The sequence below is a fragment of the Lolium rigidum genome, chromosome 5 (genome assembly GCF_022539505.1).
Source record: "Lolium rigidum isolate FL_2022 chromosome 5, APGP_CSIRO_Lrig_0.1, whole genome shotgun sequence".
NCBI lineage: Eukaryota > Viridiplantae > Streptophyta > Magnoliopsida > Poales > Poaceae > Lolium > Lolium rigidum.
The window spans coordinates 89,936,090-89,949,702 of NC_061512.1; the positions used below are offsets into that span (position 1 = coordinate 89,936,090).

Here is a 13,613-nt window from a genome sequence, read left to right on the forward strand (position 1 = left end):
TGCATACTGGAGCGGCGACGTCCTGGCGTGGTGGATCAGGGGTGCATCGATGGGGGGGGGGGGGGGTGTTGGAGAAATATACGGGGAGGCAGCGTATGCAAGAAGAGGTAGGTGACGTGGCGGAACGGGAACCAGGCGGCGCGGCTGAACGGGAGCCAGGTGGCGCTGTGAATCACCGTCGTGAAACCTGCCGCTTGAAAACGATGGGGAACAATCACCATCGTGAAACCAAGATTTCACAGGTACCGGACTCCGGTATAGAGTGTTTACCTTTTTTTTTTTGCGATGAAAAAGGGCTGCATTACTCAGAACTTACATGAATGTCCTGAGCGGCCACAGCAAGCGCAGAGCTTAGCCCAGAACCAAGCCTGACTTTGGTCCTATGTCTGCCCTTGCACAATTTGCCAGGCAATGACTAAATCTATTCTGTGTGCGGTCCCCTTTTACAAACTTACAATCTCTTATCTCAACTAGCTAGGTGCTTGATCTTCATGACCAGATGCATGAGAGGCAGGGCCGATTCCTTAAGAGAGCCTAGTCGAAAGCGCCCCTAGTAAGTGCCTGGGCCAGCTGCAGGCGTCTGTCCTGGCCGACATTGGTGATGGCTGCAACCAGTTGGACACAGTCGGACTCATTGAGCACTGGGAGGGAACTCCATTGAAGCGCTAGTGCCAGGCCCTCCATACAAGCACCAAATTCTGCTTTGAGGGGGTTATTACAGTGGAGTTGCGGCATGCTGAGAAGATGATCTGTCCATCCGTAGTGTGTAACTCTATTCCACATTTCCACTCCCTGCTGATCCATCCTCCTCCTTGTAGGACCCATCAACATTTAGCCAACCAGGAGAGGGCTTGTCCCATTTCTTCACCGGCTGCACATTAGCACTCACATTTGGAGTACTAGGCCTGGGTCAGCAGGTTGTTCACCCTTGCTCATTTTTTAGTTGTTGATAATTTTTACGCTCGTATATCTTGGTTTCCATTTGAACTCCACATCTACCGATTAACTAATTTATCCTTGTAAGCTGTCTTGTGTGTTGCTGAACTGAATAATAACTGCGTTAAGTAGATATGATGGGTGATTTGGTTATGTAAATATTTCTTCACTGCATCAGTGCTGGTATCATCAGTTTCAATTATTATTATTTTCTCTGTAATGCAGAACACTCGCAGATCCATCATTCCCGCATAAGATGGCTTTTGAGTTCATAGCTACTTTTGCCTCGTCTGTTTGGTGGGAGATGAACATTCGTAAGGAGAGGTATGTTGTACCTTATATGGTATTGAACAAGTCAATTCTTACTACTTATCTAAACCATGTTACACCTTCAAGTAACCAGGTTTGAGCAAGAATGGGATTTGGCAGTTGTTAATGCTTTGACTGCATCATGTTGCAACCTTGTGGTTCTGGGGCTTCTGGCACCATGCCGCTCATATGGGAGTACATCCCGATTTGACATCCAAAATGCAATTGAGAAACTTCCTAACAACATATTTGAGAAGAGTTATCCTCTGAGAGAGTTTGATCTACATAAAAGAATTAATGCATTCCTTTACAAAGCTGCCGAGCTTAGCCTGGTTGGGGTCATTGCTGGATCTGTTCAGAGTGGTCTGTCGAAAGCCCTGTCTGCAAGGAAGGAGGGCAGGTAGGTTTAGTCATTATTTATTTGTGTGTCCGTAAAATCTTTCTGCTATGGTTCTCTAATCCATTCATAATTTCTTTTTGCTAATCACATCTTAGATTATCAGTGGCCCTTCCTTCTGTCAGTACCAATGCCCTTGGTTACGGAGCTTTTCTAGGACTATATGCAAACTTGCGATATCAATTATTGTGTGGTCTAGATCAATATGCGGTCAAGCGTTTTGATGTTCTTGGTGTGGCGATCTTCTTTGGTACAGCACTAAGGTAAATCTCTACTGGTCTTTTCTCTTAGAGCATTAGTTTTACATGGAATATCTCTTAGGTGAATGACTTCCTGTTGTTCATTATTATACATAATGACAAAAGCCAGTTATATTCCTTATGTTTCATAATAGCTTCTCGGTTTGAGTACCATCTTGTGTAATTGGACGTTACTTCAGTTCTGTGCTGTTCGCTGACTGCTCATATTAATCTATTATTACCAATGGTTGCCATATTATATTATTATATTACCCTTGTACAACTATTTTGTTGTTTTAGCCATGGTGAGAGTTTCTAGCTAGGTCCTGCGTTGTTTTGCTTTCCGTTTCCCTCTCTGTAGATTGTCTCTTGGCTTCCATTCTTTCATCTCCAAGGTTTTTAAGGTGCTAAAAATAAATACAAGAAATCCTGCAAAATGGCAAAATATACCTAAAAGTATCAAGGCGGAAAATTTCCACCTAGATACTTGGGGGCTACTGGATATGAGAATACCTTGCGGGTTTGAAGATGCGCATCAAGGAACTCAATGGATTTTTTCTTGTAAGCTGCCAACGCTTCATATTCCTTGTCAGGAGTTCTCCATACGTCCTGCAGCATGCTGTTGAGCAGATCTTGCTGGAGCTCTCATTTCTCCGCTTCCGACAACTTCACAAATAATTTGACCATATAGGCCTTAGGCTTGGAGGAGGGACCCGGAGCATCAGTATTTTTGATACGGGGTGGCCTTTGGACACCTCCTCCTCAAGACCGACAAGCCCTCCACGTGGCCCAATGACACGAGCTCGGGCCAAAGCCATACTCCAAGAGGTGAACTCGCTCCTTTCCACCTATACATTGAACTCCTCATTGGATGGAATGCTACCTCATGCCGATATGTTGTGTGTTATCAGATATGAGACTCAAGAGAAGCGCGTCGTTGGAGACCCGATGCTGGACAAGGAAGAAGGAGAAGAAGGACACCAGCCGAGGGAAGTCACCCAGGACCGGCACTGCCGGCCTCAACACCCCGGCACTGCTGGCCTCGACACCCGGCATTGCCGGCCCTCGGACACGGCGACCGCTGCCGGCTTCGCTCACCCGGCATCTGCCAGGCCTCCGGACGCGCAGCACCTGCCGGCCCTCCTGCTGAAGACGCGAAGAAGACCAAGACCGGGCCCAGGACCAGCGGCACTGCCGGCCCCACCGCATCGCGGCCCAAGCTCACGGACGCTGCCCCACCCCTGTTGACTTCATCTCAACCGTTGATTCTTCATCTATGAACCAGGATAATTTATGTAATGCCCATTGTACCCCTGTACGAATCTGGACCTATAAGTACCTTTCCCCTTCCTCCAGATTAGGGTTAGAATTAGAACCAAGAAGAACTTGAGCTTTGCTCTTACCCCTTGAGGGAAACCCTAGATCCTAGATCTTGTATCACTCGATCTCCTTACCGAATCCTTGTGGATCTCTTTGGTGACTTCTACTGGTTGTTGATCTTTTGCTTGCACTTCTACCTTTTGGTCTTTTGCTTGCACTTCCATCAACCTTCCGGTCTTTTCACCCTTCTAGATCTCTCGGGTTCGATTCGTCGATCTCTTTGCGGGACTTCTACTGGAAGGTCTTTTCCTGCAACCTCTATCGAGTTGGTGGTTCGGGCCAACGAGGACAAACCGATGTGTGTGTGTGTGTGTGTGTGTGTGTGTGTGAGTTTGTATCCCGCGAATCCCCTCCGTGTTCGTCGTGTTCTTCGTGTTCTTCGCGTTCTTCCACCTCCCCCACGAAATCCACCCAAATCCGTGAAGATCGGGCACATCCTTGGGCTTAGCCCTTATCAATTTTTGGTGACTACCAGGCTGATAAGGGGTTGCCCGATCTTCTCAGTAAGCGAGGTGGATGGTGACGAAGTAGAAAAATCTGCGGGGCGCGAAGATGGCACCGGCGCCGTAGAGGGTGGCGCCCGAGACGTGTAACGCCCAGCACCATTAGCATGGCCCTTGATTTGCGCCTCTTCAGCCAACAACTCACTCAAAACTGATAAGAAAGATAAAGCTTACTGCTCCAAAGTGAATTAGTTTTGCTTACCACTTGGATTGATGAACTAGTGCACGGATGTACCGAAGCGAATATCAAGGGTATAAGAACAATCATACGACAAAGCATGATATATGTGGGGCTGTAGGTAGGCTACCTGTATGCACCAATAACAAGCTCTAGCGTTGACCGTATAAAATACCCTAAGAAACTCACACAAGGCGATAAATGTCTGGAGAGACGCTAGCAAAGCTCAACGAAACAGGCACAAGATTGCTCAACTACGAGTGCAGAAAAGTAAAACTAGGCCTTCACTTGATCTTACTAGCATTTCACTTTTTCTTTTCACTCTTTTTTTTTTTGATTTTTATCACATGCAACAATGTAGCTCTTTTTTGCTTCTTTTCAATTTTCTCTATTTTTTTGATTTTTATGACTCTACTCCTTGTAACACGGCCAACAAAAATTGCAAAGCACTGAAAACCTAATGAGCAACTTGTCGAGCAGTAAAACGAGTCTTTTGGGAAAGTTCCTAGTCACGTATATCGAAAGGATGTGTCTACGGTTCAGAGATGAAGCAAACGGTACGCTATGTTGACTCGGAGTAACAAAAGTATGAAAAACTAACCACGATAGAAAACTGTGCCACGGCAGAAACTGACCAAAACGAAAGCAAACACGAGATTGGATAAAGAAGTAAGCACGAACAACAACTAAAACTCGAAATTGATGCAATCTAAGGCTATGATAAACCCTAACCCTAATATTTTTGGCTTAACTCTGTAGATGGCTTATCGATGAAACGCTGAAATCTGATACCAAGATGATAAGGGGTTTCCCGATCTTCTCAGTAAACGAGGTGGATGGAGATGAACACAGCGGAGATACACGGTGATAAGTGGATGATAACTTGTATGACGTTGACGATTCTCTTGATTGATTCCTCTAAACCATGCAAGATATTCGGAACTCCACACACTTGCGCACGTAGCCACCGACCACAAAGCGGTAAATTGCAATGTTCTAATCCCCAATGGAACAACAGATCACACAAACTTTCAGTAGCAAAACACTAGATCGATGCGAATTGGTGTGTAGGATTCAATAATATTGCGTAGCAATCAACTATGAACTAGGGTTTATCTTAAACGTTGTCTAAACCTAATTTGTGGCCCTGGCACTTATATAGGGGTCTAGGACGACTAGAGTACGAAAATAGCTGATACAAACCGGCCCAGATCGGGTTCGGCCCAAGTTGTTTCGGACTCGGCTGGTGTACGGTCCGGTGGGACCAGGCTTGGGACCGGGCGAGCCGGCAGCGACCGGGCAAGGCGCTGGGCGGCCACCGGGCGGGCACGCTATGTTCCCTGGACCGGGTCCGGTGTGCACTGGTGTGGGAGCCGGTGTGTGCCGGGCCACCCGGTGTGGCAGCCGGCGCTGCCGAGCCTGGCGCTGCCGGCTGGGTGCCGGGCTCTCCTTCCCTCGCGCATGCCTCCCTCTTCTCCCTCGCGTGTCCGTGGATTGTCTTCACGTCCAGCACCATGTCTAGCTGCTTCTCTTCTCGTGTGACGCTTACTCAATCTTCGTACCTGATCATACACAAGTCAAAGGACTTAGGCAGTATGAAGGTCTCATCGATCAAAGTATCATTCAGGAGTAAATTCACCTGTTGTTTAAGTAGCTTCGCACGAGCCCTTGTAATGGGTCCAATCCTAACTTCATTGGATTTGAGCTTCACAACAACATCTTCTTCATCTTGCAATGACGGAGGTAGTACTTCGGTAGGAATGTCTCATCAAGGGCATCCTTAGCCGTAGCTTGAGCCTTGGTCTTGGAGTCAACTTCCATATCTTGATGAGCGGAACTAGCTCTGGTATCCGCAAAGTTTCCGCCCATGCTCTCCTGCCGATGCTCGCTGCTAATGGGAATAACCTGTGACAGAACCTTCTTCGGAGATTCCGCCGCAGAATGATTTGGACGAGGAGTTGGGCGTGGTGGAGACCTTTGAGGGGCCGATGTGGCCGGAGCTGACTCCATTGGAAGAATAGGGGTGGTCGGCGCGGCTGTCGGAGATGGTTGCACCCGAGAAGAGACTGTTTTGCAGCTTGGTTTGGCTTTTTTTCGTGGTGACTTTTTACCTGCTGTTAAGGAAATAAAGGTTCATAATGGATTGCTGGAAAAAAAATAAAAAGTGTAGAATAGCGTTTACCCGGAGCCTGGGAGTATGGGTTGCGTGCCTTTACCAGCGGTACGGAGCATTTTGATGGGTTAACGCACGTGTTTGGCATCATATTGACGTTGTGATCCGCCTGGGGCAGCTTGAGCCCTCTTAGCGGAACCTTCCGCTCCTGCCGTCGCCGCCCTTGGTCGCTTGGTGGATCGATGGAGGTAAACCTCCGGATCCTTGTTGCTTTCCTCGTCCTTCTCCGGATCATCCGAAGGCAGGCGGAACAAAGAACCAAGGGCCTCACCATGCAAGCCGTCAAGCTGAAAAAGAAATAAGATACCAGTGTCAACTAATGGAACTCGGAGAAAAAAATGAAAGGAAAGGGATTTGCTGAAAATCACTTACCAAAGGGAAGTTGCCATTCGTGCAGATTTCACGACCGATATCATGGGTGACCTGGCCGCACGAAACTTTATTAAGAGTTTGGATCCTCTTATTTAGAGAATCCGTAGTCAGATTGGGCATCTGTGGGGCCCCGGACTAGCTATCCGAAACACCCGTTATGCATACACATTCACGATCCCATGATCAGTGTATCGTGAAAGCATAACCGAACTGGTATCGAATACATCATCCATTACAGTACCAAATGATAAAATTACAACAGGTCACATGACCAATACTTACATAGGAGCCACAATGGTAGAAGATCAACAATCACACAGCGGAAATACTTCAGACGAAAGCGTTCGCATGGCCCAAGTCATGCCATAACCCTACAGGCAACTGACTCGGAAAACGTTCCTAACTCGCATAGACGTCGGCAGCTCCTTCTTCATCTGCTGAACTCCACCAAGTCTGGCCAAGTAAATAGTCAGGGACAAAGCCATGAGTACATTATGAATTGTACTCGCAAACCACCTTAGAGAGAAGTAAAGGATATGCAATTTGGTAGTAGCAAGGAATATGCACTATTCTAAGGTTACAAGGATTGAGAGATAGTTTCTCTCGAGAATATGACACCTCTATATCTTTGTTTAAAACCTTTTTGAAAACAAGTTTTCTTTTGAAGACTAATAGGTAAGGGTGACCCATTTTCCTTTCCGGCCATCTTATATGGCCAAAACAACTATTCCAGCTTTCCACCGTACCTCCCAGTCCCACTGGTATTCCTCCGTACCTCCCAGGTACACTTCACCAGTCCCAGTGGTATCATTTCCCAAAACATTTTTGAGAAAACACTTTTATGAACCAAAACTCCTTCAATGCCAAGCACCACCTTTCCCATGTCCATAACCACGGACACGGCTATTCGAATAGTTTTACACTTTGCACAGTTTGTACACTTTCCCCACAAGATCCGATAAATCGCCGAGATCATCCCTGGTTCACCAAGCGTCAAAACGCGAGGCTCGGATAACCGATCGTAGTTTTTCGCTTGCTCGCCTTAGCCTAAGACATGCCAAATGAGTTGTACCTCCCAACACCAGTTCGGGATGGCGTTTATCCAGGAGTTGCAAAGTCCCCGACACCCGACCCTCCGGAGTGCCATCCAACCACTTAGGCATCTTTCAATGGGAGCTCATAAGTTGTAGCCCGCGTAACTAAACAGGCAAATGGGTTGCGTCCCTTCTCATGGGAAGAACCCCGGTCGAAGCGTCCATGGTCGGACTGCCACTACACTTGCAGGACCCAAACTAAGGCGAGACAAACTACTACGCTACGCCCCGTCCCACTTAAGGGTAATGTGGTTGTACTTGCTAGGTCCGGTTTCGTACTATGGTCACCAAAGTTTTTCGAAAACACAAGTTCCTCCCTTTTTCCTTCAACACCATCTTTCTCAAAACATTTTTATAAAATTTCCACTTGGGCAGGGTTGCCCCACACCAAGGTTTTCAAAGAACTCATTTTCTTTAAAACCTTTTCCAAATTCCTTTTTCCAAAGGGCTCCCAACGTATAGTCCGACTATTTGAAAAGCGGCGACAAAGAGAGGATAAGGTGTTAAGCACCATATCGCTACCAGGATTGTCCAGTAGGTACCAACGAGGGCTACACCCTAAGGGTGGAATAATAAAACTTAGAGTGGCAATAACCACTCACACAAATAATAAAAGACATGCAATTTAATAAAACCTGTGATAATGCAAGAGTAAGATAATTAGGATGATATATGCATCAAGAGGTGGCTTGCCTTTGGTTGCTATTTGTCCCTGGACTTCTTCACGAAACTGTGCTCTTCCTTCCTCTTCGAAGTCCTGACCAAGATCCTCTCATTCTTCTCCGATAGCGTTAGCATTCTAACGTCGCAGAATAAAAAGCAAACAATCAACACCTAGCCATAGCATCAAACACTCATACAAAACCAATAGAAAATCACTAAATCAGAGACACTGAACTTTTCAACAAACAACACCTAGAGCAAGGATGGTTATTTTATTTATAAAAGGACTATTTCTATTGTCACTAGAAAAGACCTTAACAAAGCATCTATTTGCGAAAAAGGTTTTGGCTCTCATCAAAACCTAATCTACACAAATTTAGGTGTCTGGTGCCAAGGTTTAGTACAAAACATTTTAAGCAAGAACAACCCAATTTTCCTAGGGTAAAATAAGCAACAGCTCCAGTTAACAAGATACTCCAAAATAATGCACACAAAAACTTGGTAAAATCACAGAGAGTAAAGATTGATTTCATAAAACTACAGGAATTGGATTCACCCATATTTGGTTTTTAAAACAATAGATATGATTTTTATAAACCAGAAATGACTTAGGGACCAAATAATTGGCCTAAATCTTTCTGTGGGTCACAAAAATACATGCAGCATACCTACTGGAAGCTATTAACATGTAGAACTCGCATGCACTAGAATCATACACAAATAAGTTTTCAAATTGTTTTAAAGATTTTAACAAAGCAGAAATCAGATCAAACCATTTTTAAAGTACACAAACATCAGGGCATAGAAAATCAGTAACAAACATACCAACAGATAGATACTGAAAAGTTTGATCCACCAAAATTGGTTTGGCATTTTTCTGAGCTATAAAATAATTAACAAAATTAAAATACTGAAAAGGTACCCTGTTTTGGTTATAAAATTCCCAGAAATAAAATAAAGGTCACAAAAATATTTCCTCTTACCAGGGTATAGAATAACATGATATCTAACAGAGGAACTTGGTTTTGGTGCAAAAGCAATTTTATTTTTCAAACTAAAAATCACACAAGGCCCTACTGGCCAGATCTAACTATTTAAGCCACACACAATATAAGAAGCTCCTGCATGCAAATCCTATGCCAAAATGAAGATACTGTCTTGTACTTTACCAGAAAATTTGTATCACAGCAAAAAGATTTACACAGCTACCTCCATAAATTAATTACTGTAAAGGCATCATTTCAGGACATTAAATACCAATAAATATTAATAACCGGAAAGCGCAGTGGTTTGCCTCGGGCACGATTTAGGGTGGATAAGAACGAAACGGAGAGGGAGAGTGTCAGTTGAGCTTAATAAAGAAGAGCCATGGCCGTGCTCGACCAGACGTGGTGCTCGCTGACCGGCGGGAGTGGGCGGCGAGCACAGGCAGAAGGAAATGGACAAGGATGGGAGCAGGGTCTGCGCCCGGGAGTGCAGGGGAGAGAGGAGGGGCCTGAGGCGAAAGGACCGGTCAGGGGAGGGCCGGTCGACTTGGAGACAAAGTTTCCCCTGCGAGCACGCCAGGTGTTTGATGAACGGTTGGCTCACGGGGCGCGCTCGATAGCGGCCAGCAGGAAGGGGACAAGGGTTGGATCGTGCAAGGATTCGGTCAGGGTCGAAGATGGGAGGCTGGTGGCGCGCTAGCTCGGGCAGAGGCGACCGTTTTAAAAACAAAGCATGTCATCAACACCCTAGGGCACAAGTGAGAGAGAGGGAGGCATGGCTACCTCCAAGGGTTTCCAGGGTGGCCAGAGGGTGTGTGGGGGTACTGCAACTCGTCCCAATGCTGGCTGGAGGGAAAAGGAGGGCTACAACAATGTTTACCATGTCCCTATCATGACATGCACGAGACCTTCTTTTCTCTCTTCCTCTTTCTCAATCACAAAACAACAAAAAGGGGAGTGCTACAGCGATATTTTGCCACAAATAAGTTAGAGTGTTGGAGAGGCCACGTGCAGAAGTGGTAATGTTCCATGAAGAAAATGAGATGGAGAGGGATATAGCCATCCATGCCAATGCATGACATTGCCGGACTAATCCTTGCAAGCACAAGTGGAACATCAAAAGGGAGCTGGGCGGAAGTTTGTAGCAACATGCGAACCTTGACCAGTTGCCCACTAGGTACGTGTTCCCGGTTTCGTCGCGGGAGGTCTCCACCTTCCATGTCTCTTGGCCGTCGCTCCCCTCGCGGATGAGGGCCCATCCAGGCTCGTATTTGTGGAATACCTCCTTCCGCGAAACGGTCGTGGTGCTTTAGCTTCCATAGCGTTGCCTCTGGCACGAAGACAAAGAACTCATAAAGAGGTGCCTCCGAAGGCGCCTTCTTGAGCACGGAGCTAGGGGTGGGGGAGAACTCCGGCGAAGAAGACGGCCCGCAATTGCTGGGCCTGGCGTCTGACACGCTCCCCACAAAGCCACTTGGACGCCCCCCGAGTCTGCGCCACCGATGCATCGTCCCCGGGGCTGGGCAGCAAGGACCTCGTTTTGTTCTTGCTACCTTTGGGGCGGCCGCGTCCTCGCTTCACCGACACTGCCTGGGAAGCGGCCACGCCAGCGGTGGTGTCGACCTTCGGCTCCTTCCCCAACGCCCTCTTCGTTGCCATCGCTTGGCGAAGAAGGGAAGATAACAACGGAAGTGAAGTGAAGGATTGGGTATTTGCAATGGTGGAGGAGGCGAGGAAGCCACTCAGTGCATTCTGCAGCCTAGAGGGAACGGTTCTTGGGGTGCCGTGATGGGACACGACGGTTCCACTCTCGGGACGCATTGAACGGTCAGTGGCAACTGGCCGTTCGACCTCCATGGTCAAGATTGAAGATGCATGCAAGCAACTGCACGCTCCGCCACGTGCCACCGTGTGGGCTCGCAACTTTTGGGTCCTTGGCCCTCCGTTGCTGGGCCCGAGCGGGCCAGGCCCCCGGGGGCTATTGTTAGTGTAGTGGTATAGGGGGTACCACAGTCCACCTGCTGCTGGGCTCGTGCTGTTGGGCCAGTGCGGCAGCCCATCTACAAGATACAACAAGGCGCGAAGGAGTTGCAAAGGATCACCTCTCCACGAGGACCACACCCCTCCACGAGGTATGGTAGCTCGGCGAGGTATGAAGCCCCTCCGTGAGGTACCCATCGAGGAGGTCCCAGGACTTTGCCGTTCCGGAGGTTCCAGAGGACGTGAAGCCCTCGCGGAGGTATTCCCCCGCGAGAAGGGTGCACCAGGCGATAGGAGATGCCGTGCAGATGTCATCTCACAAGGCACACTGCGTGAAGATGAAGCTAAGGAGGATGACACAAGCAATGACTCACCCAAGAAGACAAGAGATGCTCTGCCATATCTTGCATAAAGTGGCATGGCCGTTGCCTCCTTTACTAAAAGGCCGGCCAAGGACGGTGCGGTACTGCAGGGATGTCGACATCGTCCACAACCACTCTCGTGGACTAGAGTATCTGCCCAGGTCTCGTGGACTATATATTCTATCCTTTCTAAATTTAAGATGTTTTGGCAAGCCAAATTGATGTGCCAAAACGTCTTATTATATGAGCTTATGTCTAAATAGCCATGTAAACATGGTCAGTATTTCATTTGTAAATAAGATAGAATCTAGTAATTTTCCTTGACGATGAATATTTTGGTTGATGCACGACTTAATACGGGTTTCCCAGAATTTTCCACTGGTTCGCATAAATCTTGGACCCAACTGAAAACTGGTTTTTCTCAGTTATCAGTCAACATTGCTTTTTCTGTTAACTGTCCCCTATATTTGTTACATACATTCTTTCCTCTGAGGAGGTTTGTTTAATTGTTCGAGACGCTGGACATAGTTTTGAATTTGTTAGGTTTCAAATCTAATTAAAGCACACATTTTAGCTTCTGGTCGAGTACTATACTAGTTGGCTGTTGGTTGGAGTTCATATGCTGCTGTTTAGTAAACAGCGTATTGGTTATTTATGGACTTTTCAGTAAAACATGAAAAGCCTTGAGAGCACTTTACTGTTTGTTTCCAGATTGATGAGTAGCGGCCAGAACTTTGTTGCATTTTAGTACTGTAGCCTAGGTCCTTTGGTCTTCATTTGAACCAATCAACTGAATTTCTTGTATTCGCTTGAGTTCTGAATGCTCCATTTCTTATGCTTTGCTTAGCTACTCCATCCATTTACTCTATGCTTTGCTAAAGCAGTCTTTTATGTAGGCTTTGCTCTATCTTTAAACATGGTGCCATATGTACTGCAGATTGATGAATATTCAGATAGGTGAATCGGCGAGGCGCATATGGCTTGGAGAGGAAGCTGATCCACAATATTCTGATCGATTACTGAGGTCATACACCAGTCCAGTGCAGGTTACCACTGATGCGGATCAACAAGAGTCAAGGTGGTTTATATCCAAGGATGCAGTTGTGTCTGGCCTTGGTCTTCTTGGTATCAAGCAGGGTGGACCTGAGCCACAGCTGTCCAAGCCCCGGCGAAAGAGAGTTGTCCGGAAAAAGGTTACCTCTGGTTGAAAGTAGTGGACCTGCTTGTGCTGGAACAATTTTGCCTTAGTTCCACTGTGCTCTACCGAGTCATACCAAATGTGAGTAATGTGGAAAGCTATCACTGCGAATCGGCGGGCAGTTTATCTGCAAAGCCATCAAAGGGGTAGTTGAGAGACTTGTGTCCTTTGCCATTTTGTATCTTTCTTGATTTCTGAAAATAATTGAAATCTGAATTTCTTGCACTGCCCTAAGCCAAAACAGGCATGTTTAGTGCTAGGCTTGAACTGATAAAGACATTGTCCATAAGGATGACAATTTTACCCATGTGTGCGGGTACAATCGTACCTGCACGGATAAGGTATGGGCACACTTTTATATCAGTGGGTAGTACCAATGCCCTAAGTTAACTCTTGGGTAGAGCATCGTATAGCCTACCAGCAGGTATACCCACACCCTACCTACTTTTTAGTATCAGTTTTTCATGCGTTCTATATTTTGATAATTGTTATGTACTCAATTACATGCTATTGAGTTTCGATAATTCATTTTTTGTAATGAAATTAACCATTGACAAATATAAAATTATGAATAATTTGTGTACTATTTTATTTACCTGTCGGGTACCCAATGGGTATGGGTATGGATAAAGTTTTATAACTATGGTTGAGTCAGGTGTAATGGAGGCCATACCAGGCCTTGGCCCACCTTTCTCTCTCACTTCTCTTCGGTAGTAATCGTGTACGTGCAATACACGTTTTGACAAATATACACTTAAAAAGAATTATTCTAACATTTACAAGCTTACTCCCTTATCAATTAATATTCTCATGTATATAATACAACCGATTGTGTCGGTCTTA

General features: G+C 46.3%; 1 protein-coding gene across 1 annotated transcript; it reads left to right on the forward strand.

Moving 5' to 3' along the window:
* Positions 1–1,172: 1,172 nt before the first annotated feature.
* LOC124652206 (protein RETICULATA-RELATED 1, chloroplastic-like) lies at positions 1,173–13,128 on the forward strand (the record flags this gene model as incomplete). The annotated part of the gene is given in 4 exon segments (XM_047191224.1): positions 1,173–1,260; positions 1,340–1,645; positions 1,741–1,905; positions 12,510–13,128. Coding segments are annotated over 4 exon segments (830 nt in total), but the record flags the coding sequence as incomplete, so codon positions are not given.
* Between the last annotated feature and the right edge of the window lie 485 nt (positions 13,129–13,613).